Below are 24,542 nucleotides of genomic sequence, written 5' to 3'. Positions count from 1 at the left end.
GGCTGTGTCTCCCCAATCACCCGATGCCTTTAAAGCCCTGGCATCCCGCGTGTGGAGTCCGTTTGCGGAGCGCGGGGACGCCACGGCCGGAAGGCCACGGGTGGGGTGAGGCGCACGAGGCGGTGCTCGGAGCGGGATCAGGTGTTTTGAGCCACCAGACCCGGAGTCAAGTGCGCAGTCAGGCCCGGCCGAGCCCCAACTTGCGGGCTCCAGCTGCGTGCTCCGGGGGCTCGGCACCGCCCCCCGCGCCTCCCACGCGCGGACTCCAGGCAAGGCTCGCCGGGCCCCCGGGGCCCACGCGGCGGGCGGAGCGAACTGGGGCCTTTGTGTTCAAACAGCCCAATGGGCGGTGGCAGTGGGCGGTGACGCGGGCGGGGCCCGGCCAATGGGCGGCGGCCTGTCAGCGTTGATTGGCAGACGCACACATACACACTCGGCCACGCGCGCGCCGGCCGGCCCCACTCGCGCAGCGCGGTTCTGCGCGGGTCTCATTGTCTGCTGCGCCCTCCGGCCCGCTGGCCTCGTCCCGCGCCGCGCGCCCCGGGTCCCCGCGCCTAGCGCCACTCGCAGGATTCGGACGCGGGAAGGGGGCGCGCCCAGGCGGCGCAGCGGGCCTCGGACGCCCCCGGCCCCGCACGGAGCAGCCGCGGCAGCAGGTAACAGCCGGCGGTAGGCCTCTGGCGGGCGGACGTGCGGTGCAAGGGTGGTAGGCGGGGTAGGCCGGCCTTTCCCGCCTCCCCGCGGGCCCCGGCCGGACTCCGGGGTCACCGTCGGGCCGCCCCAGCCAGGGCCGAGCTGCCCAGGCCTGGTTCTTCCTCTCCCGGCCAAGCCGGGCCGGGCTCCAGCCCCGCCTGGCGCACGCCCCTGGGCCGGTCGGGAAGGGCCAGCGCCGTGCCGGGGCCAGCCGCCCTGACTCATCTCCGCAGCCCGCCCCCCGTCCCCGGGGCCGGCCGTCCACTGGTCAGCCCGGAGGGCGGATGTCTCCAGGCGGGACTTCCCCGGGGCAGAACCTCCCCGAGAGGAGGGGAGCGAGAACCGGGCTACCTCAAACCGGCCCAGGGCAGTGCCTGTGTTTTCGTGCCAGGCAGGCAGTTTCCAGGGACAGGCAGTTCTCTGCCCTCTGCCTGTCAGACTCCGGGAATAGGAGGGAGGCCCATTTTGTTCAGTTCTTAAAAAAAGAAACCAAACAAATAGGAGGCGGGAGTGTGACTTAGTGCAGAGCCGCAGGGAAGGCGCGTGGTTAGTTTAAAAAAAAAAAAAAAAGAAAAAAGAAAAAATCTCTGCAGGTTCAGCCCGTGGGGAAAATGAAGGGAGAAGGGAGTTAGCCCCTGGAGCGTTTTACAGGTCCCACGAGGGAAAGTAGTGTGAAAACGTCCCGTGGAAGTCGCCGGAGATCTGAGTTTGCAGATTGGGTGGACACTGCCATATAAGTTTGCCGAGGGGAGTGTGGGGAAAGGTGGAGTTGAGAAAAGGGATGTGGTTCAGCACAGAAGTGGGGAGGGATGTTTTGTTTGAGGGTTTCTTAACTCTGTGTGTGTGTGTGTGTGTGTTTGTGAGTTGGTGAGGGTGGGGTCTATTCAGATACGCAAAAGATTCGAGCTCCTAGAGATTCATTTCTTGTTTTGTTTTGGAAGATTCAGGCCCTGACCTTTCTCATTTTCTGAAACCGGACTCAGTTGCAAACTATTGTTTTTGATACTAGGACTACAGGAAAGACTAAGAAGCCTCTGGGGGGGGGGGGGGCGTGGAGGAGGGTGCTGACTGCTGATGCTTACAGCCCCCCCACCTCCCCACGCCCCCCCACACCTCCCCTCCCCACCCCTCCATCTGAATATTTACATTCTTGCCAACAGCAGCTTGAGTTGGCAGAAACGTTGCTTTGTTTCTGCTCCCCCCCCCCGCCCCCCGCCCCCCCCCTCCCCGCCCCACCGCCCCGGTGAAGGCTTCGTCCACTTCAGCAGGTGGGGGGGTTGAGGAAGAGGAGTCTATATGGGCATCTGGAGCTTTTAGGTGGGGAGGGCAGTAGTGGGGGTGGCATTACCTTATAAGGAGAGGAATACAGAAAAGGAGCCAGGCCAGCTTCCTGCTTTGGCTACTGCCGATTGGTCCCTTTACTAACACTGGCTAAAAACCAGGGGAGGGGGGATGCCAGGTGGGCATCCTACCTGGGCAGACGCCAGTCAGACCGAGACATGAGGCTGCTTGTTTTTCAGAAGAGGACTTCTGAATTCTCCGGCCGGACTAACCAGACCTTCTGGTTTCCATAGGCTGGAGTTGGGAAACACTAGAACCTATACCCACTGCACAACCTAGGGAACTAATAGTATAAGGAATATGAGAAGTGATAATAAGTCACAAGTACCGGGGACTCTCATGGGGGCCTAAGTGTAACAAAGACTTCGTAGCATGGGCAGGCAAAGGCACCACATTGAGACTCCTCACGCGGGAAATCTGAGATTTTGAATTTGGGTTTCTACATCTGAAAGGCTGATTAATCCCCCCCCCCCCCCCCGGTTGTCAAACACCGCCTTTTGCCACGACTCTTCACCTTGGCTTCGAGTCCTCGGTATCCGTTCCAGAGCCTTGATTTCCCACGACACGTGGTGACTTCTTCCCTCCGGCAGGGATTGACTGTGATCCCACACGGCCGCTCCACCTCCCTGTTTTGTTAGTTTGTTGACAAATATTGGTCGTGTGACAATCCGTTCTGTGCATATTCAGGGCTGTCAAAGACTCTGGTTGGGGACACACGTTTCCTAAAGCAACTTGCAAACGTTATGGTAGAGGGGGAAAGAGCCAGGCAGTGCCACCTGTCCGATCTGAGCTCAAACCCTGCATCTGTCATGCACAGGCTAGGGGACTGTGGGCAAGGTCACCAGTCGTCTCAGGGTCCCAGGTGCCTCCCTTGCACAGTGGCGGTCATGGTACCTCCCGTGTTCATAAGGATCAGAAACGAGTGCGGAAGAAGCTGGGCACCCAGGAGGCATTAACAAAGTATTCCGTCATCACAATTATCATCATACAGGATGCCCTGATGTTGCGCTACAATGATCGCTGAGGGGCTACGGCATGCGGACACCTTCAGGATGTAGGTGGGGCTCACCCCAGAAAGGTCTTCTCCGGTCAGCGTTGGATTGGGACCCTGAGTCAACGAGTCTAGCCACAAGGAAAAGAAAGTGTGTCCCCTCTAAGAGAAACAGCTGGAAGGCGCGCGCACCCAGCTCCAGGGGGAGGGCAGCGTAGTGGGATGGCTCGACTAGAGACTCTGTGTGGGCAGTAATGATCAAAGGCATTCAGTTAGCGTCTGTTGCGTGCCTCTCACGTTCCACCTGCTCTGCTACTTGCTAAAGGCTGCAGAAGGTCCGGTTCTGCCTCTCAGGCAGCTCCGTGTCAAACCGAAAGCCAGAAGAGTGTGTGGAAAGCACCGTGAGAGAGGCCACCTGGGCACTAAGTGAGCCTAGGCAGGGCCGCCTGGCGGCAGGTTGGGTGGTGCCAGGAGATGCTCCGTACACGCCCCCTTGTCCCCACCTCTGGGGCTGTCTGTGTTGAATGCGCAGGGGGTAGGCTGTTCGCCGGGAGGAGCTGAAACACGTGCCCCCGCCAGGCCTCACTGGTCTTCCTTTCTCTCCCAAGACTCTCTTCAGGGGGAGAGTCCCCATCCTACCTCGTCATGTCTCGCCGAAGCCAGCGCCTCACGCGCTACTCCCAGGGCGATGACGACGGCGGCAGCAGCAGTGGAGGGAGTTCGGTGATGGGGAGCCAGAGCACCCTGTTTAAAGACAGCCCTCTCAGGTAGGGGACTGCCGTCTCACCCCCGCCCGGGCCACCCACGGATAGCGCTGACCTGCTGAGCAGAGGGCTTGGGCAGGTCGCTGCACAGCCTTGTCCTGTCGCCACCTGACTGGGCAGAGATCAGGTGCCCGTATCCAGCCGAGGGGGAGCATTTACACCTTTGAGGATGCGAGGCCCCAGCCCTGCTGTCTCTTCTCCCCCTATTGTAAGCCAGGCTGCTGCCCTCTCGGTCAGAGAACAGGAAGTGGGGAGAGGCAGCTTCGAGAATAAGCCAGGCCAGAAACCCCGCCGGTGCGGGCTGGGTTCACAGGAGCCCTCTCTGCTCTGGACGGATGTGCCCGTCTGACCATCCTCCCCAGACCCAGGAGTACCTTCTGCAGGGCTTCAGCGGGGCCCGCAGAGGCAGCCCAGGAGAGGTCCCGGTCCGAGGAGCATGGCAAATGAGCTACAGCTGGCGCCAGCCTCATCCTGCCCCGCTTGCAGATATGAGGCCCAGATAACCGCTCACGAGGCTTTGGCTAGCCCTGGGAGGCCAGGTCGAGTTGGTCTGGGATTTCAGTGGGTGGTTGAAATTGCTACTCCCTTAGAAGCATGGTGGCGGGGGTGGGAGGGGGGGGACAAAAAACTTTGGCTTTGAAGTTAGAGACCTGGATTTGAATCCTGCCTTCATCACTCACTGCTGGTGGGATCTGGAGATAACGGGGCAGCAACTGCACCTGTGGTTAGCGCAGTCGGCAGCTGGGAGCTGTCAGTTGCCTGGCAACAGGGCTGACCCACTCACCAGAGGCGGGCAGAGCGGCTCCCTTTCCTGTTCCCGGCTGGGCTCACCTGCCTGCTCCCCTCCTCTCCCCTGCCGGCTCCCCTCCCACAGGACCTTGAAGAGGAAGTCCGGCAACATGAAGCGCCTGTCCCCAGCGCCGCAGCTGGGCCCCTCCTCCGACGCGCACACGTCCTACTACAGCGAGTCGGTGGTCAGGGAGTCCTACTTTGGCAGCCCCCGGGCCGCCTCCCTTGCCAGGAGCTCCGTCCTCGACGACCAGCTGCATAGCGACCCCTACTGGGGTGAGTGTCTGAAACCTGCCTCCCGAGGCTTTGCTTCCTCTGGAAATTTAAGGTCCAAACTCTCCCCCCTCCCGAGTGGTTTCCTAATCCCCGCTGGGCCAGAGGAAGGGCTCCCCATCCTCAGAAGCCCTCGGAAGAGGGGCCACAGGCCACTTCAGACAACAAGGTGGCCACGATGCTGCTCCAGGCCCGGAGACCCCTCCCCCACCCCCCCCCACCCCCCCCCCATGGACCCGGGGAGCTCAGGAGGAAGCTCAGGGCAGCTCCATCTGTCCGTCAGAAATGCTCCTCAAGGTGTCCCCATGAGGCCCTCCGGGATAGCCTCCTGCCCCAGGAGAACCCCGAGTTCTTCCCTCCTCAGGTGAGGATCTGCGGGTGAGGAGGAGGAGAGGCACGGGTGGCACCGAAAGCAGCAAACTCAACGGGCTCTCTGAGAACAAGGGCTCCGAGGACTTCCTGGGGTCCTCCTCAGGTTACTCTTCAGAGGATGACTATGCAGGTGGGTGACGCCTCAGGGATACGCTCCAGCAGGTTCTGGGGCTGCTGGGGGAGGTGACGGGAAGCCCGGGGAAGGTGCCCCCCTGCCAGCCTGAGAGAGCGTGGTGTCTGGCAGGCCCCTGCGCAGACCAGCAGGGCACCCCCTGGTCATGCCACCGTGGCACCCTGAACCCAGGCCTGGGGCGGCCCCTGACATACTGTGACTGCCCTGTCCCCGTCAGTCGGAGCAGCCTATGGTCGACTCCGTTGTGTCTGCCTTAACGGGGCGCTTCACACGTAGGAGCTGCTTGACCCCTTTAGTCTAGCTCGGAACGATGGATCGAAGGATTGCTGGTGAGGAGAGGGGTGCAGACAGTAAGCTCAAGGGAAATAAAATGTCAGAAACCTCCCGTTGCGTTCCTTTGACAGACCTTTACTGACCCGCTAGGTGCCAGGCCTGGGTGACGCTCTGGGGATGCGAAGGAGAATGATACGTGGTCTCAGCTGACAGTCTAAAGGAGAAGATAAATAATAGGCAGTCTGCCTGTCTCTGGGCTCTTAAAAGGGAGGACAGACTGAGCCGCGGCCTCTCTGTCCCTGCAGGATACTCGGAGACTGACCACCGTGGTTCGGGTTCACGGTTAAGGAACGCAGCCTCTTGGGCAGCCTCTTTTTTCTGGATGGTGGTCACTTCTCCAGGTGGGTGCTGGCTACTCTGTGCACGGCTATTTCCATTCTCTACAGCAGTCCCTTCTTCCCCTTCTTCCCCTTCTCCCTGTGGCTGGGCATCCCACCGAGAGACCATAGGACGAGCAGGGAGAGCTCGTCCTAGAATAAGCCACTGGAAACCCAGGAGCCAACACTCTACCACTCCCACTCGGAAGGGCAGGAGCAGCTGTGGAGCAGGATGGAGAATGTTGGCAGAGTAGGCAGGTGGGATTCGAGGACAGGTGCACCGGCAGGTCAGCATTGGGGGTAGCGGCAGGGAGGGCTGCAGGTGGAGACAGTAATGCTCTGAAACCACAAGCTGCAGGCCGCTGGCTGAGGGTGACACTCAGGCCTTGACGGTCCCTCTTCCAGGCCGGCTGTTTGGACTCCTCTACTGGTGGGTTGGCACCACCTGGTATCGTCTGACAACAGCTGCCTCCCTCCTCGATGTCTTCGTTTTAACCAGGTGAGCGAGACTCCCACCTTGACAATGACTCAGAAAGCCCTGGGACAGAAGGGACCAATAAGCTTCTAAACCTGTATATGTCCTTTCTGTGAAGGTTTCTTTTTCTTGAGTTTACGTGTAGTTTTAATCAGTGAGCGTGGAGTAGACTATCCAGAGCCCCTCTCTGCCTGACAGATAATGGGATCGAGTCAGGTGTTGCCTTCCAAACCAGTAGCCTTTCAGGGAGAATTCTGAAATTATGGGTTCCTGTTATTTGGCTACTTCCTGCTAGATGCCAGCCCCCATCCAGCCACGTCTGAGTCTGACAGCCTGGTCTTACTCTGGCTGGTCAGGTTTCAGGCTCTGGCCCAACAAGTGGTGTTTCCGAGATAAGTTCAGCTTTCCTCCTGGCCCTGGGGCAGTCTAGAACCCAGTGTTCTCTGCTGGGTGTTCAGAAGCCAGGGATAGGCGCTGCGTGATGCTGTGGGTTGATTTTCTAAGTCCCTGACCCAGCAGAGCCGGGAAAGAAGACTGAGCCAAGAGATCAGGGTCCTCTGGACGTAATCCTGGCTGGATGATTGGCTGAGGATTATGCTGAGAAGAGGGCCAAGGGTGGATCCGTGTCACCAAAAGAAGGTTCCATATTTTTCTACAAGAAAATATTGTTGGGGCACCTGGGTGGCTCAGTCGGTTAAGCGTCCAACTTCGGCTCAGGTCATGATCTCACGGTCCATGAGTTCGAGCCCCAAGTCGGGCTCTGTGCTGACAGCTCAGAGCTTGGAGCCTGCTTTGGATTCTGTGTCTCCCTCTCTCTCTCTGCCCCTACCCAGCTCATACTCTGTCTCTCAAAAAAAAAATGAATAAATGTTAAAAAAAAAAAAATTTTTTTTAAGGAAAATATTGTTTGAGTTCTGTATTTTTTTCTAGCATTGCTTGCTTAGAGGACTTGTTCGTATGAAAATTTCAGGTTTTACAAAGACCCCGTGTTGTTTTTTTTTAATCACATCAATAAAATTCAGAGTCGGCATTGTCCCCATTATTCCAAGACTTGCAGGCAAATCTCTAAAAGTGTCCAGTCCAGCCCTGGCAAGATGAGATGCTCCAGGGCATCCCCCTCCCAACCCTAGTTTGGCACTCAGGGAAAGCCTCTGCAGACGCCCAGCAGGGATATAGAGCCCTGGATGCTCTTTGACACCTCTTCCTCCCCTGCTGTCCCCTCCTGTGGCCCAGGCGCTTCTCATCCGCGAAGACATTCCTGTGGTTCCTCTTGCTGCTGCTGCTTCTGACCGGCCTGACCTATGGTAAGCTTGCCCGGTGTTGCAGGGCAGGGGTAGGACGAGCATGCCAGGCCGAAATGGAGCTGGTGAGCCAGAGGGGCAGGGCAGTGTGGGTGGGGGGCTGGCGCTGAGCGGACATGCAAAAACCAGAGGGATGGTGATCGCCTACAGGCAACGGAAGGAGGCAGGATGAGTGGAGGCAGACCGAGCCTGGGCAGCTCAGTCCCAAGCTCTCGGCCACTCCTGTCTGGCCCTCCTGGCTCCTCTTGGACCTGTGTGGCATTTGCAGGGTGTCCAGTGGGTGAGAAGGGATATGCCCCAATCTGCTGATTTGTGTTCTGTTTGGGTGGCCACATCTGACTGCCTGGCATGTCAATAGAGCATCCTTGGGGCCATCTGAGTCAGAACATGCCCTAGTACAGGAGTATTGAGGGTAAAAAGCAGGGATCTTGACACTGTTAGTAGTCATTTTCCCTGCATTCCAAATCAGGGTGTAGTCTGAGTGAGTGAATTCTTGTTATGACATCAAGTTCAATCTTTAGCTATCTTTAAGATCGAAACAATAAAGTTGTAAAGAGAAGTCTGCCTTTTTGTGCTAAGATATTTCATTTAAAAAATTTTTTTGTTTATTTATTTGAGATAGAAAGCATGAGTTGGGGGAGGGGCAGAGAGGAGGGGGTGGGGGAAGAGAATCCCAAATAGTCTCTGCACTGTCAGCACAGAGCCTTACAAGATGCTTGGTGGTGTTCCATTCTCTATCTTAGGACTTTCACGTGTTCTACATAGTTGTAATCATTATTTATATATATTGTGTTCAGCTTCTAATCTGACAGTGTTGCGGTCTCACGATTCCACGTGAGTTGCCTCCATGGCCCCCAGGCTCCGTTTTAATTATTGTACCAATTTGTAATTAACTTATAAAGACCACGCTTTACCTTTTTTTAGAGCTGGTTTTATAGGTTTAGCATCTACTCAGCTAGTATTTATTTAACAGCCAGGTAGAAAATTTTTCCAAGTGTGGACTTCCTTTTTGTTTGCTGTTACAAGAACAGCTTGTTCACGTCCAGTGGAAACTGGGCATCGCCCTTGAAGTAATAATGACCCTTTACGATCATATAGTGCTTTGTTCAGGAGTTACTCTGTTAACTTGAGCTTCACCGTGGCCTCATAGGGTTGACGGGGCCGATGTGTGTGGAGGGCCTGAAAGGCCGGCGGAGTGGGCTGCTCAGGGAGTGCATTAAGGGAGGTGTGTCCAGAGGGTCTGATGGAAAGCCTGGTGGGCGTGTGCTTCCGGTTTACCTGCTCACGGCCAATGATTGAGTGGCAAGCATGGTCTCCCTGGGATGGAGACCCACTGGCTGATACTCCCGGCTCGCCAGGTGCCCTCATCCCCCACCCCACACGCGTAAGCTCAGGAGTAAGCACATCACAAGCAGGTGGCCCCTGAAGCAAGATGCAGGCGTCTTTGTGGCTGCAGCCTTGTGTTGTCTTGGGTCAAAAGCACCTTCTCTTAGCAGGTGTCTCCTGTTTCAGGGATTCTCAACCATGGCAGCTCATTAGAGTTATCTGGGGAGCTTTTAAGACTCCCCTATAGAGGGATACTCCAGACCAGTGAATTCATTTTCTAGAGAGTGGGGCCAGATATTGGGTATTTTTAAGCTTCCTGGGTGATCTTCTTTTTTTTTTTTTTTTTAATGTTTATTTTTGGGAGAGAGAGAAAGAGTGAGACCCTAGACAGAGCACGAGAGGGGGAGGGCAGAGAGAGAGGGAGACACAGAATCTGAAGCAGGCTCCGGGCTCCGAGCTGTCAGCACAGAGCCTGATGCGGGGCTCAAACCTATGAACCACGAGATCATGACCTGAGCTGAAGTCAGACGCTTAAGTGACTGAGCCACTCAGGCGCCCAAACAGCTTCCTGGGTGATCTTGCCGGACAGTCTTGGCTGAGAGCCACCATCATGGTCCTCTGGTTCTACCTCTGGATCATCCCTAGCTTTATTAGAGCTATGTTCTCCGAGTTTTGCCATTTACAGAAAGATGGGGATTCCTGAGGAGTGTGAGAAAGCATATACTCTGGGACCGTCAGGTGAAGTTGCTGCCTCAGAGAATGATGGGAACCTCCAGCATCGTACCGCCTTCCAGCAGCAGCCCAGCTCGCAGAATGGGACAGGCTGCTAATAACCCATGTTGATTAGGCCGCCGTCTTCAGCAGCGTGTGCCTTCTGGCTTATGGCCACAGGCCTGGATAACCCCCTCTCTTCTGTGTACAGGTGCCTGGTATTTCTACCCCTATGGGCTGCAGACCTTCCACCCTGCGATGGTTTCCTGGTGGGCAGCGAAGGGCGGCAGCAGGCAGCATGACGTGTGGGAGTCCAGAGACTTCCAGGTGAGTAGCTTAGGGTCACGGGTCCTCACCTTGCCTCTATTTGCAGTTGATTTCTCTGCCCTTATAGCTTCCGTAGGCGGTGTCCTAGCCGGTAGACTGCCTTGTCCCTTGTCTCTGCTGTTTGGGGTACAGGCACTGGGAGAGCAGTTTGTGCTTAAATAGGACTCCAAATTGTCCCAAATCAGTTGCCATCTTAAGCACACACAAAAACAAAACAAAAACAAAAACAAAAAAAAACAGAAGGAAAAGGAATCAGACAAATCGTTTCAGCTACTTTGTTCCTTCTCTATAGTTTCATAAATACTTCCTCAGCATCTTCTAAGAGTAAGGCGATGGGCTGGTCAGTTACCGATTACCACAAACAGATCACCCCTAAAATCAGTGCCGTAAAGCTGCAAGCAGTCGACTGGCTCACGAGCCCGTGGGTGCCCTGGGTGGCTCTTCTGGTCTAAGCAGGGACGGGCTGCTGGGTCAGCAGGGGCAGGCTGGTGCCACACGTGCTTTTCTCGTCCAGCAGGCGAGCCCCGCCTCGTTCTCTTAGCAGACGGCCATGGTGCCTCAAGAGCAAAATCAGGCCTCAATTCAAAACTAGCACACTGTCCCTTCCTCCACGTTCCAGGCCGAAGTAAATCTCAAAGCCAGTCTAGACTCAAAGGGGAGGGGGGGGATAGGGGCGCCTGAGTGGCTCAGTCGGTTGAGCATCCGACTTCGGCTCAGGTCACGATCTCACGGTTCTTGAGTTTGAGCCTCGCGTCGGGCTCTGTGCTGACAGCTCGGATCCTGGAGCCTGCTTCAGATTCTGTGTCTCCTTCTCCCTCTGCCTCTCCCTCACTCATGCTCTGTCTCTCAAAAATAAATAAAAACATTTAAAAAGGGGGCGGGGTAGACACCACCTCTTGATACAGCACATGCGAGGCCACACTGCAGAGGGTGCAAGTACAGGGAGGACGGGAGGACAACAGCCTTGTCTGCACTCTGCCCGAGGCTGCCCAGGCTGTGTCCTCAAGGAGCCTGCAGTGTGGCGTGGGAGGTGACAGGGCACACATAACCAGAATGTGTGCATACATGTCATGAAGTCACCAGTGAAAAGTTTTTCATTCTTTTTCCCCTAATGACATCTGAATTTTGCTTGTATCTTGCTGAATTTAACTGGGGAACACATTTTTAATCATTTATTTTGGCGAATATTACCTTCCCGACTGCCATGTTATCACATAATGACCTATTCTGGCAGTATAACTTTCCCTTTTGGAATCGTTAGTAAGGATGTTAAGTGCAGTTCAATTTCAGGACTACCTTTTCTGTGAGAAGGAGGAGGTAAAGAACGAACACACCTTTGTTGTACTTGCTTACGTTTGCATAAAGACACTAATAAAAATAGTTGCCTGGTGTGGGAGCCGGTGGTGGCTGAGGGCCCAGGTGGATGGGACACAGGTTAGGAGAGGACTTGTCACTCTTTGCTCTTTCAGCCCTGCAGATGTACTGCCTATGTTAAAACATTTAAAAATCAGAAGCAACTTCTGCCCTCAGGAGGCGGCCCCGGTCTTTGACAGTTGAGAGACTATAATTTCTCTTGGCAAAGATTTTTGTTTTTAAGCCAACAAGGTTTTCAAAATCCATGGCATGCTATCAGGTGCCACCGTCAAGTCCAAAGGACTTTTCTACCTACTCTGTGGGCCATCCAAGTAGAAGAAAGAGAGCCTCTTCAAATTATTTCGTCTTTTAGCCATAGCTCTTTTTTTTTGTTTTGTTTGCTTGTTTTGAGAGAGAGAGAGACAGAGACAGTGTGAGCAGGGGAGGGGCCAAGGGAGGGAGACACAGAATCCGAAGCAGGCTCCAGGCTCCGAGCTGTCAGCACAGAGCCCCACGTGGGGCTCAAACTCACAGCTGCGAGATCATGACCTGAGCCGAAGTCAGACGTTCAACTGACTGAGCCACCCAGGCACCCCCAGCCATAGTTCTCTTGAACGAAGTGGGCGGCTGAACCTGTCGGCCGCTCGCTTTCCTGCATACGCACACATGTAGGAGAGGGAAGGGGGCTGGCTCCAGCCCGGGAGGCCACCCTGCCCCCTGCCGCTCCTCTGGTCCTCTTCTTGGACCTGTTCCTCCATTTGGACCCTCTTTGGAGAGGGTGCTGTGTCCCCTCCCACCTGGCCTGCGCACCCGTCCTTGGCACCTTGTGCTGCACTCTGTCACTACGTGTCCGCATACTCGCGGTACCCCTTTGCCCTGCTGGGGTACTCACCTCGCTGAGCACGGATGGTCCTCAGGGCCAGCGTGAGTTCACATTTGGGTGTTCCTGGGATTCCCTTCCCTTTCTCTTCAGGAAGCACTGTTGTCCTAGGCCCCTCGCCTCTATGGCTTTTCCCTCCCACCCCCTAGCAGGCTGAGCAGCGCATCTTGTCCCGGGTACACTCTCTGGAGCGGCGCCTAGAAGCTCTCGCTGCCGAATTTTCCTCCAACTGGCAGAAGGAGGCTGTGCGGCTGGAACGTCTGGAGCTGCGGCAAGGGGCCGCTGGTGGGGGAGGCCATGTAGGCCTGAGCCACGAGGACACCCTGTCACTTCTAGAAGGGCTGGTGAGCCGCCGCGAGGCTGCCCTGAAGGAGGACTTCCGTAGGGACACCGCCGCTCGGATCCAGGTCTCTGAGCGTGAGCAGAGTGGCGTGTGGGTGACACCGTGGGTGTTTGGGGTGGAGGGGTGAGGCCCTGCACACCCTGACATGAGAGGGACAGCCGTGTCACTTGGCAGTCGCTCACCTTCTCTAAGCCTTCGTTCCTTCCTCTAAAATGGAGACCCTCAGGTTTCCCCGTGCACTCCCAACCCCGACTGTGAAAACAGGAGACCACAGAGTGCCTGGCACAGTAGGGGTGCAGCAGAGATCAAGGGGGTCTTGCGTGTTTGAGAAGCACTTGTGGCACAAAGGCCAGGAGCCGAAGTTTGCAGGCAGACGGGCCTGGTTCAGTCTCCAGTTCTGCCACTTACTGGTTGTAAGTTCTCTCTGCACGTAACTCAGTAAAATCCTCAAGATGCTCCCCTGTGTCTGACAGGAAGAGCTGGTCACCCTGAGAGCAGAACATCAACAAGACTCAGAAGACCTCTTCAAGAAAATCGTCCAGGCCTCCCAGGTTGGTGGACTCAGGGGCACCTGGGGCCTCCCCAGTGGGGCCCTGATCTATAGTTCAACATCTGCTCTTGGGCTGAGGCAGCTTGGTTCTCCCAAAGGGTGCTCAGACACTAGATGCGGTGGGGGTGTCATCTCCTGACTTCTGCTGGAGCTGAACCCACGTGCACAGGAATGCTTTGCAGGGATGCCTGGGGGTGTGTTTGAGGAAGGGTCGCTTTCAAGAGGCCTGTTGTGCTGGGTATAAGATGCTGAATGAATGAGGGAATGTATGCATGCCTAAGCATGCGGATGGGGCAAGCCTCTCATGAGGACCTAGGCCAGGAGGTGGTTAATGTTTGCTGGAGCAGTCAGGAGAGCCTGGGGCAGGGCTCTGCTGGAACAGAGACTCCAGACAGAATAGATCCTGCTCTGGGAGACTGACTGCTCTGAGCCTGGCATATGTTGTATTTCTGCCTTCTTCCTGCTTACAGGAGTCTGAGGCTCGACTCCAGGAGCTGAAGTCCGAGTGGCAAAGGTAATGGGCACTGCCATCCGGCCTAGGCCTGCTCTACCCCCGACCTCTCCACCCCACACCCTGGCAGGCCTGGGGCGCAGAGCCCCGGAGCAGAGTTCTGATTGTGTTCTGAACAGAGAGGGGATGGCTGAAAACTAGCTCAGGAACATCTGAAGGGCAAGAGCGGTTGGGTGGGGGAGGGGGCACCGCAAGAGAACTGGGATTTGTGGGTTCACTTGTAGACCCGCTACCTTTTCTGTACACACTCATGCAGGCTGCCTTCCGTGCCCCAGACATCCACCCGTGTGGAGGATGGAGAGGCCGAGGCAGAGTGAATTATGGCTCTGGTCTTAGGAAGGGAACAGGATACGAATTCGCTCGTTGGGATCGGCAAGCCAATTCGAAGGCACTGGGGCTGTGTTCTACAGCCAGGGTCCCTAGATGGAGGCCTTGCATTCGTGTGCAGGTGCTGGGCACTCACTTCTGTCGGGAGCCAACTAGGGGATCCCCTTGTGTTCCTCGGCGTGGCCTCACACCTCACCAGAGATCCAAGGCTTACTCTTTTCTCCTCTCCTTGGGAGTAGGATGACCCAAGAGTCCTTCCGAGAGAACTCCATGAAGGAGCTGGGGCGACTGGAGGGCCAGCTGGCAGGCTTGCGGCAGGAGCTGGCGGCCCTGAGCCTGAAGCAGAGCTCGGTGGCAGACCAAGTGGGCCTCTTGCCCCAGCAGCTGCAGGCGGTGAGGGATGATGTAAGTTGGAACCATCCAAGTCCCCTGCCGAACACCGTGTCCTCTGAGAGTGTCTGTCCTACGAGTCTGTACGGCAAAGAGCCTTTTGCCCTGGTGGCCTGCTAGTCCCCTGAGTCTGGACTTGGCCCAGATGTTGGCTTTCGTAGACAGTTCTTCCTGTTTTGTTATCAGTAACACGGAGAGTTGGTCGTAACGCTTTCCTTCAGGTGGACTAGCGGGGTGTGCTTGGCCCTTCCCTTCCCGGCTTGTGTTCTCTTCCCGCCCCCTCCACTCCAGCCAGGAGCCGCCACAGCAGCACTGTCCCTGTGAGCCTCTCAGAGACCTTCCTTCTGTCACCAGGTGGAGTCCCGGTTCCCTGCCTGGATCAGTCAGTTCCTTCTGCGCGGCGGGGGGACCCGCAACGGGCTCCTTCAGCAGGAAGACATGCAAGTTCAGCTGCGGGAGCTGGAGGGCAGGATCCTCGCCCACGTGGCCGAGATGCGGGGCGAGTCGGCGAGGGAGGCCGCCGCCAGCCTGGGGCTGACGCTGCAGAGGGAAGGCGTGATCGGGGTGACAGAGGAGGTGAGGACCATGGGGCCCCGGGAACAACCCCCACCCTCACCCCCTCATCCAGCGCCCTCCTCCCTGGGAGTCCTAGACCCGCGCAGTTGCACACTGCCAGCTTCCCGGTATGTCCCAAGACCACGTGCGGGAGGCTCCGGTGCTTGCTTTGGGGCTGGTGGGGGCGGGGGGGGGGGGTGCATCTAGGTTAAGTGGCACGTGTGGCTGGACACCAGTGTGTGGTGCAGGATAGGAGGGGGCCAGTCCGGGGGTCCCTCGCCCCCAGTAGTGGGGGCTCAAGGGTGGACGAGTCTGCTGCTCGTGGCAGCTGCCTCGGATGCCTGTTTTAGCAGGTGCAGCGCATCGTAAACCAGGCCCTGAAGCGCTACAGTGAGGACCGCATCGGGATGGTGGACTACGCTCTGGAATCAGGAGGTCTGTGTGTGCGCTCTCCCCACTTTGCAAAGCCTGGTCCCGTGCTGGCCGCCCCCCTGGCATCTGCCGGGCAGCCATGGTGCTAGGCGGGCGGGGCTCGAGATGGGCAGAAATCACAACAAAGGCAAGCGAAGAAACTTGGAGAAGTCCAGATGAACTGAATACCATCCTTGGCCAGGGAAGCTGATGCTCACAGCTGTAGTTGGGGTGAGGTTGAAGACGGCCTGGGGTATCTGCCCTCCCACCTTGAGAGAGGACATGGCAGTAGGGGTCCCCTCTCGAGTTCCCTGGGCTGGTGAGCAGCACAGGTGTCCGCGTCTCCCTCCCTCCCCTGCTGGGGTCCAGCTTTAGGTGCCCACACTGCCTGTCTTTCCTGTCTCAGGGGCGAGTGTTATCAGCACCCGATGTTCTGAGACCTATGAGACCAAGACGGCCCTCCTCAGTCTCTTCGGCATCCCCCTGTGGTACCATTCCCAGTCGCCCCGAGTCATTCTCCAGGTAGGTACCCGTGAGGGCAGCAGCAGGGGCCCCGAGCAGGTCGCCTGCATAGCTGGGTGACTCCCGTCCTGAACCAGCAAAAGCCGTGCTCAGGGTGGGCCGTCTTTGTCACCCGCCCCGTGCTGATGTGACTTCCTTTCCTCCTCGTCCCCCCAGCCAGATGTGCACCCAGGCAACTGCTGGGCCTTCCAGGGGCCCCAGGGCTTTGCTGTGGTTCGCCTTTCTGCCCGCATCCGCCCCACTGCTGTCACCTTAGAGCATGTCCCCAAGTCCTTGTCCCCCAACAGCACCATCTCCAGTGCCCCCAAGGACTTTGCCATCTTTGTGAGTATTCTACCTTTGGGGGGTCAGAGGGGCTACGGGACCCTGTGAGTCTTTACTAAGGATAGAGCCAGGACCGTTATTTGGGAGGAAGGGGGCAGATCTGGAAGGGATAGCCCCAGCCTGGGAAATGGTAGCTTAGGCTGTGCTGGAATAACCCACGTCCAGTGCTCAGGCCCCTGTAGTCCTCCCAAGGCTGGCACTGATCTGCTCGGGGGCGGGGGACCCAGTGTGGGAACAGGAAGGGAGAGCATTCTTCCCCAGGTGACTGGGGCACTTGTCTAAGAGCAAGATCTTCCCTCCATCCTTTGTTCTCTTTTCAGGGATTTGATGAAGATGCGCAGCAAGAGGGGACACTTCTTGGCCAGTTCACCTACGACCAGGATGGGGAGCCCATTCAGACCTTTTATTTTCAGGTATGGGACTCCGCTGAGCCAGCGGAATGGTATATTCAGCTTCCTATCCGTTCGGCAGATGGTTTCCAAGCGCTTACTCCGTGTCAGGCACCGCGGGCTCAGGTCAAGAATAGGCACAGCCCCTGCCTCCCCACAGTTCGAGGCAGGGAACAGGGACAGCTGTCCAAGTGGCACAGGAGAGGCACCACATAGACATCCACACAGAGGGGCCCATCCCGGACGGGGAGCCGGGGGCAGTTGTCAAGAGGGTGCTCCTCCTAGGCCTCAGGCAGTGCCGCACGGCTAGGGCTCTGAGGGAGACTTCTGGCCTCAATTTGAACGGGCATCAGTCTCCCAGGGCCTTGTTAGAAATGCAGATCGCCAGTCTCCACCCCAGGAGATAGGCTCCCAGATCCCGGCAGCCCCAAGAAATCAATGTTCTGACGGCCCAGTTGAATGCTGTGCCGGGGGGCTTGAGAGCTACACTAGGGGTGAAGAATTGGGTGAGGTGGCAAAGGGACAGTGGTGGGAAGGGAGGCCGGAGAGGGGCAGGCCGCTACCAGGCCAAAGAGTTCTGGCCCTCGGGGCTGGGGTGGGCACTGCCACGTTTTAGGCAGAGAAGTGACAAGACTGTGTGCTGTAGTCAGATCATGTGATCGTGTGAACGGTGCATCCAGGGGACGAGACCGGTCAGGAAGTGGCTGCGGAGAGTGTCGGGAGTGAGGATGGAGAGGAGGTAGATACACAGTTGCAAGTGTCAGACTGGACAGAAGTGGAGAACGTGGAGGGGAGGACTGTCCCAGGTGCCAAGAGGCAGGCTAATGCAGGAGTGGGTTTGGCCACCAAGCCTGAGGCACCTGTGGGCCAGTCCCATGCAGCCACCAGGGGACCAAAGACTGAGCCATGGGAGTGCCTGGGACGTCCGGGGGATGTGTGCTGACCGAGCCTTTAGGAGACAGTAGAGGAAAAGCGGCTGTGCGGAAGGCCAGAGGACGGGAAGGGAACGGGAAAGCGCTGCGTCTGTTGGCGTCGAACTGGGGGCCATTTGCTCCGAAAGCTCAAAAATCGTGGCTTTTGGAGCAAAGAGGATAGAGGCCTGCCAAGAACTTGAGGAAGAAAACTCTGCCTAATTCAGAGTAAAAGGATTCTTTTCCACCGTCAACGTATATCAGATCCTCCGTGACAGTGATTGTGTCCCTTGACCATGATAAAGAGCTCCTGTGAATCTGTCTGGAATGAATCTGGCTGGTCCTCAGCTACAAGGCCATTTTTATGTGGCTGTGGGTCATGGCCCCTAGAGGACCTCTGAAGCCCCTGGGACTCCTTGGCCCACAAGCTGGAAACTCTGCTCCATGATCTGAAGACAGGAGCTTTGCAGTCCAGTTCACTGTGGAGGCCTATGGGAGGGGTGGGGGAGGGGGACATCTGACCCTGGGGGTGGCTGTCCCCCTCTCTGCCCTCCTGTCAGCAAGGTCTGAGGGCTTGGGACACTCTTAACACCTTCTTTCTCTACCCAGGACACTAAAATGGCCACATACCAGGTGGTGGAGCTTCGGATCTTGACTAACTGGGGCCACCCCGAGTACACCTGCATCTACCGCTTCCGGGTGCATGGGGAACCCACCCACTAGGCCTTCTCTGTGCTGCTGCCAGCCAGCTGGGAGGCCAGCCCCTCCCAGCACGTGCCCCCTTCTCTGGCAGTGGGAGAGCAGCACCCCTGCCCCTTCCCCACATGCTTGACCAGCGCACTGACTTCCAGGAGCAAGAACCTCTGGCCCGATGGAGACAAGAAAGAATATGCAGGGCTTTCCTAGCGTGGGGCAGCTCGAGGTAGACAGCAAGTTCCAGCGTCCCTTTTTGTGACCTCCTTGTGCCAGGCACTGGGTGTCTACTTCCCCCTCTTGGGAGGGTGTATATATGTAGCATATCATGGGGGATCGTGAGGCAGGGGGAGAGGCAGTGAGTGGACATATGTCGTCCCTGCGAAGGTGGGTGAAACCTGTCTGCCCCTTACCCAGGATGGGGGGCTGGCACCCAAGGAGCTGCAGTTGGTAGGCGTGTGAATGAAGCAGGTGCCAAAGCCATGGGTGGGACAAGCAAGGGCCTGGGGCAGGTGAGCTGCCCCTATCACCAGGCAGGGAAGTGACGTCCTCTAGGAGGAAGGTGCTCACAGTGCAGGCTGGGGCTGAGCCCCAGGCAGGAAGCTGCTTGTGCAGGGCAGCCGGGCTCTACCAGAAATCTAGTGCCATCAACCTATGGAGCTTGACCCCCTAACGTCCCCCAAAGGCCCCTCTATACACTGTATGTGTTCTGGGTCAGAGTGGGCCACGGGGCTTCTCGAGGGTCGGGCTCCTATGAGCCTCTAAGGGAGGCTGCCTCTCTGGCTCTGAGGGGTCACGGGGGCAGCCAGTAGGATTCCCCCTCTGCTGGGGTTAGTGCTTTCTCTCTCCCCTGATGTTGGGACTGAGGCCCACTCTGCTCCCCATTCCTGCTAGGGCATGCCTGTGCCCCAGAGCAAGCTTGCCACATTCCCCCAAGGTGCAGGGAGCCCAGACCTGCCTTTTGAGGCCATAAGCAGCTGGGGTAAGCTTAAAAGGGTGGGGAGCAGCATACTCCCCAGACTCTCGGGATGGTCCAATGAGAATGATGGTGACATTCAGGGTGTCATGGTGGGAAGAGGCCTGTCTGCACTGTGGGCCTTGTCCCACCACCACCTGACTGTAAGGGGCTCAGCTACTCCCTTAAGACTCTCAGCTCCTGCTCAGATTGTTTCCTTTCTGGCTCGTTTTCTAGGGGGGGTGGGATGCTGTCAGGGGTGTGGGCTGGGGGAAGAGAGGGCTTTGAGACCCAGCAGACTCTGCTGTATTATGTATATATTTTTCAAGGTCTGTTTTTTAACTGAAAAGCTTTGGGCTTGATTCCTAGCCCCGTTCTGTGGGGCACCGGGTGATTTCAGTTCCTTGTAACCTGGCTGCCAGGGGGGGCTGCGGTGCAGGCAGGTGCCATAAGAACAGGGCTGAGCCCCAAATGGGCTCCGAGGGGATGGAGCTAGAAGGAAGGTGAGGCCTAAGGCCACCTGTGGGCCTTTGGCACTGGCCCCGGCTCAGCCCCCGCCCTCCCCCCCCACCCCCCAGACAACCAGGTTTCATTTTGCGCTCTCCTGTCACAAATGCTGCACTATTGGTTCTGAATTTTTTATCTCCAGATTCTAATTTATGCCTATGCAAAAAAAATAAATAAATAAATTATGCCCAGGATTAATAGAGTGTGTAGTTTTTTTTTTTAATCTGCAGTCTGAGCCTAAACAATGCCCCAAAGACTCATTCCTGAACTTTAGAAACCAGACTTCTCCACTAAAACCTAGCTGGAACGGGGCCTGAGGCAGGCCCTGCTCTGCGGAGAAAGAAGGGAGGTGGCTTTACTAGGCCTCACAGACACCCCAGTGTGAAGGGGCAGCTTTCCCTGCATCTCTCAGTGCCATCTGAGCAGAAGGCAGAAGAACTTACCTGCTTCACAACCGACCACGTCTGCCTTCAGTGCGGATCCTCCCCACGGGAACTAGGCATCTGCCCCTCGTACCTGTGCTGGGATGGAGCCCCTGCAGAGCCGCACCTACCAGCTCAGGGGAACAGGTCCTGGCCCTTCCCTGGAACTCCGTCCCCAGATCCAGTGCCTCCCGAGAAGCCGCTTGAAGGGACAGGGTGGGTCCCCAACCACGCTTCCCAGTGTACCCGGTACCTGACCCAGGGCTGGTCCCCACTGCAGCTGAGAAAATAAAGGCAGGGACAAGTCAGTAGGGAGGGGCTGGGGATAAACCACAGGAGACAGTAGCAGGTGCAACGTAAATCCAGCCCTGAGGCTTCGGGCCAGATAACTGCTCAGTCCTGTGCGCCAGGAAAGGCCGGTCCTGGGGCTCACCCCCAGCGACCACGCGCTCCATTCCCCTTACTTCACTCAACACCTGCTCTGCATCTGGCGCCACTGCTCAACAAAGGCGATGTCCCCAAGCTGCACCAGTAAACGAGTGCCTGGGACTTGCCACGCACAGTCAGGGCTCCGTGCCTCTGCTTGTGTGCTTCCGGGCTGGGCGTGTGCCCTCTGCCCACCTGCCTGCGTCCAAGTCCTACTGTCTCCTCAGGGGCGCAGCTCTCACCCCGTTTTCCCCAAGGCACGCCCCGTGACCCCCAAGCTTGCATTTCCCTCTGCGCCGTGGCATATTCTGTTACCTTACTCTGTTCAGTAAGCCAGAACAGGGGTCCCAACTGAACTAAAGACACCACAAATGTTAGCTGCACGTACAGAAAGGGCAGGATTGGCCATTCGAGATGATCAGTTAACAACTTTATTCTTTATCATCTACAAAAAAGGGCTGGTGTTTTGTTCCAAAGTGAGAGTTGGTAGGGCTGAGACCCGTAGGGGACCTTTGGAGTCCCTGTTAATGACAGTAAAACATTGTATTCAGTCAGCCCCTGCCAGCAGGTGTGGGCCTGGCGACCACAGATCCAGACCAACCTCCTGAGTGTCTGAGGACAGAGGCCAGGGTGGAGGCCACAGCTTCCAAAAGTAAAGCAGTGATGCTCTTAGGGGCAAAAGAGTTCAGGCAAAACAAGGTCCCACCCTGGAGAAACCCTGTGGAAACACAGACGCCACAGCACCTCCCACGGGGACAGAGAGCAGGGGGCGCTGCCCAATGCTAGAGTCCTCCACTTCCGAAGGCACCAGCGGGCAGAGGCCCCTATAAGCAGAACCAGGTCAAAAAGCAAGAAGGACACAGCACACCGAGGAACAGGCAGGGGCCAAAGGGCAAGGAGCAGAGCAGCTGCCTACGGATGGCCGCGGCGTGGGCCGGTGCAGGAATGAACGTGCCCACTGGAGGCACTGCTCTCTGAGCTTGTTTCCTAACCGGAAAAATGGAACACCACCTCTTTCCTATCTAGTAGCTTCAAAATCAAACAAGTGAGGGAGACACCCAACAGCACAGCCACATCACAGAGACTTGTCAACACCACGTTTCTCCTTCCGAGCCTGCCTATCGCCACATGGACCTGGCAGCTGGTGCAGTGGTAAGCAGCACGGGGACCGTTCACTGGGCACCTCCCGTGTGCTGGGCACATCACAGCTTCACCGTACGTTCTCTCACCGAATCCTCACAACCCCCGTGACAGAGGCGCTTACCTCTTGCTCTAGACGAGGAAACTGAGGGTCAGAGAAGACTGGCAGCTTGGCCCCTGTCACCGCTGGCAGAGGAGCCTGGGTTTTGAAGCCACACATGCCCGAGAGGAGAAGCTGGGCTCCTCCTGACCCCGCCCTGCTCCACAGCTGGGGGCTCCAGAGAGGCACAGCCAGCATTCCCCACGGCAGCACCTCCACCTGGAGGGCCTGGGCCGGGAACATGACACCATCAACTTGGAACAAAATTTTATTTTCTGTGCCGGTCCGGTCAGTCCATGGCCATGGGTCAGTGGTAACTAGAAATAGCTGGAAGGAGGGGAGGGGAAGGGACCAGCAGTTCAGAAGCAAGAAGAATGGAGAGAGCTGGGATGGGAAGAAGGCAAGGCTGAGGAAGGACCCAGCCAGCTGGGTGTCTGCCCTGGTTAGAAAAACGTATCTCTACCCACCAGTCCACCCTAAACCAAGGGCTTCTGTCCGCAGCTCAGGCCAGGCTCGTTTGGGCCCCACAGTGCCATCTCTGGCCTAGAGGACCCCAGGCGGTGAATCTTCCAGAGGGCTTAATGCTCTGTGCTGGGCCTGGAAGAATCTTTTTCACAACCCCCTACCTAACCTCCCCACACCCCCACAGGGGCCTCCAAAACTGGGGCTCAGACCTTTCCCTGTTGTGCTCCTGTAGCAGCCAGCTGGGGCAACACGGCGGGGCTGTGGTAGGGAAGAGGAGTTCTAGCCCAGGCCTGGCTCAGAGGAACACATCCCCACCAATAAGAGGTGCTGGTGAGCAGGACCCAGAGCGAGTTGATGCGAGTCCAGGTCAGCCATCAGTGCCCCCAGGCCCAACAAGATGCAGAGTTAAAGTTCAAGGGCCAAAGCCTCAGCTCCGCAGAATCAGCAGAGCAGGAGTTGCCCTGGCCCGGCCAGGCAAACAGGATTGTCTCCAAGGAGAAAAAAAAAAAACCACCTGCTGTCTTTGGGTCAGTGGCAAGGGTCAGAGTTAGGGGCAGGAAGGGTCCTACAATCCAAGTGCCACTCCCCTCCACACATCTACAGGCTACAACTTAAGAGCTTTTGGCATAACATGGTTTTGGGTTTAAGGGGGTAAAAAAGGAGAGAGAAAAAAGGAGGCCACCACGCTCCATTCTGCTAAAATCCCCCTAGTCCCAGAAGGAAGGCTCCCTGCTCGGGCAGCAGCAGACACTGATGAATCCCCTAAGCCCTGAGTCCGGCTCTGTAGAGGGCTCTGGGCACAGACGAATGAGCACAGGGGAGGAGGGTGAGCACAGGGGAGGAGGGTGAGCACAGAGGAGTGATGTGCTCCTCAGCTTCTGAAAGCCCCTAAAGTTTGTCACAGAAACACACAGACGGATGGACAGATGGGCAGGCAGCCAGCTCCTGGAGGCTGGTGGCCACAGAGGATAAAAGGAGAAAGACTGCCAGGGCCCTGACTGGCTACACTTCTGCACCACACACCCACCCACCCACCCACCCACACACCCACACCCACACACACACCCACACACACACTAGAGAGAGAGAGATAATAAAAAGAATAAAAACTAAGGGCCCAGATATACAAAAAATGTGAGTAAGGAAGAAGGCAGGGAAGAAGGTAGATGATGGTCAGTCCTCCGGAAGTCTGGCCACCTTCCTCAGCTTATAAATTACAACCCCCCTGGAAAATGGGGGTGGGGGGAGCATGGTGAGGCTCCAGCTGTGGCCTGGGGGAGGACGGGTGGTGGTCAGAGCTGCTCTGGCCCATCTGGTGGCACAGTGGCCAGAGTACAAGGATCCCTTGGGTGGTGGGGGTGGGCCAGGGGAGATTCAGCAGCCGCTGGCAGGAGTCACGCAGGCCCCCTGGGACTTCACTTTGTGACGCTGGCCCCCCCGTCGCCGGCCCCCGCTGCTGGGCTTGGGCTGAAAGGGAGAAAGAAGGAGCTTGAAAAGTAGTGGCCCACTGGGAACAGGGCAGGGCGGCACAGGGGCAAGGCAGCGGGAAGAGGGGCGGGAGGAAAGCCAGCAGGCGGTATGGTCCCAGCCTAGCCCGAGCCGTCAGCTACTGTGTGACTTAGAGCACAGCACTTCTCTGTCAGATGGAGCCGGCATCCACCCTGCCTCCCTAGCGGGCAGGTCACACTTGACGACAGTGAGCCGTTCTGAGAAGCACAAGGAGAGCAGGAACCAACACCTGCCCCCACTGATACGGAGAGAAAGGCTCAATGTGGGACAGAAAACAGAAAGGACAGGTCCAAGCAGAAGTTTCCTTCTCCAAAGCGGGGTCAGATGGAGAAGACACCGGAAGGAGCAATATGAGGGGGCGAACGGGACAGAACTGGGGGACACACCTAACAGGAGATGCCGAGCGACAACCACACTGACACGGGGCCCAAGGCCACCTACTCCACCCCTGCCACGCAGGACGACCCTCTAAGGCAGGGCCTTTCCAACCTTCTGGACCCACAGACATACCCCACTCCCCCACCCCCCCCCCCCCACACACACACAGACCGCAAGCACTCTTACTCAGAGAGGGAACCCCTGACAATTTTCTATTCTGATTATTGACACCAAATGCTAAGCAGGACCGACTAAACTGGGCTTTCTACAGGGCTTTCTACAGTGTTCGAAGAACGCTCTGCCTCAAGAGACAACCAGCACACATTTAGCACTCA

At 57.1% G+C, this 24,542-nt stretch overlaps 2 protein-coding genes across 8 annotated transcripts in view; one reads left to right on the top strand and one right to left on the bottom strand.

The window, feature by feature from the left end:
• The first annotated feature begins 419 nt into the window (after nt 1-419).
• Nucleotides 420-19,965, top strand: SUN2 (Sad1 and UNC84 domain containing 2). 4 transcript variants are annotated; one of them, XM_045463746.1, is made up of 19 exons: nt 420-656; nt 3,026-3,088; nt 3,634-3,792; nt 4,664-4,854; nt 5,216-5,353; nt 5,935-6,030; nt 6,412-6,505; nt 7,715-7,785; nt 10,031-10,146; nt 12,532-12,786; nt 13,196-13,273; nt 13,743-13,786; nt 14,350-14,515; nt 14,855-15,076; nt 15,406-15,490; nt 15,873-15,988; nt 16,145-16,312; nt 16,633-16,725; nt 18,222-19,965. In XM_045463746.1, the coding sequence occupies exons 2-19, from the start codon at nt 3,048-3,050 to the stop codon at nt 18,333-18,335; spliced, it is 2,247 nt and encodes a 748-aa protein (XP_045319702.1). In that variant the 5' UTR covers nt 420-656; nt 3,026-3,047; the 3' UTR covers nt 18,336-19,965. The 4 variants fall into 4 exon arrangements, with proteins under 4 accessions (XP_045319702.1, XP_045319700.1, XP_045319703.1 ...); XM_045463744.1 differs by having other exon boundaries at nt 421-656; nt 12,529-12,786; XM_045463747.1 differs by lacking the exon at nt 3,026-3,088 and having other exon boundaries at nt 421-656; nt 12,529-12,786.
• GTPBP1 (GTP binding protein 1) overlaps nt 10,145-24,542 on the bottom strand; it is a 36,152-nt gene continuing 21,754 nt past the window's right edge. For 3 of the 4 annotated variants that reach the window (XM_045463749.1, XM_045463751.1, XM_045463752.1), the window contains exon 12: nt 10,145-10,338. In XM_045463749.1, coding sequence (XP_045319705.1) covers nt 10,231-10,338 — 108 coding nt within the window. In that variant the 3' untranslated portion in view covers nt 10,145-10,230. Of the gene's footprint in view, nt 10,339-21,032; nt 23,788-24,542 lie in introns of those variants that run through there. The other variant, XM_045463750.1, reaches the window with a different exon arrangement.

This window comes from Leopardus geoffroyi, chromosome B4 (assembly GCF_018350155.1).
Source record: "Leopardus geoffroyi isolate Oge1 chromosome B4, O.geoffroyi_Oge1_pat1.0, whole genome shotgun sequence".
NCBI lineage: Eukaryota > Metazoa > Chordata > Mammalia > Carnivora > Felidae > Leopardus > Leopardus geoffroyi.
Note: the sequence above shows the minus strand (reverse complement) of the source record. Positions and strands in the feature narration are given on the sequence as shown.

What these genes read in the sequence shown, in the direction of transcription:
- SUN2 (XM_045463744.1), top strand. Translation starts at nt 3,048, where the DNA reads ATGATCGCTGAGGGGCTACGGCATGCGGACACCTTCAGGAT. An exon ending in TTCAGAGGATGACTATGCAG is followed by an intron (nt 5,354 to 5,934) that starts GTGGGTGACGCC and finishes CTGTCCCTGCAG; the next exon opens with GATACTCGGAGACTGACCAC. An exon ending in GATGTCTTCGTTTTAACCAG is followed by an intron (nt 6,506 to 7,714) that starts GTGAGCGAGACT and finishes CCTGTGGCCCAG; the next exon opens with GCGCTTCTCATCCGCGAAGA.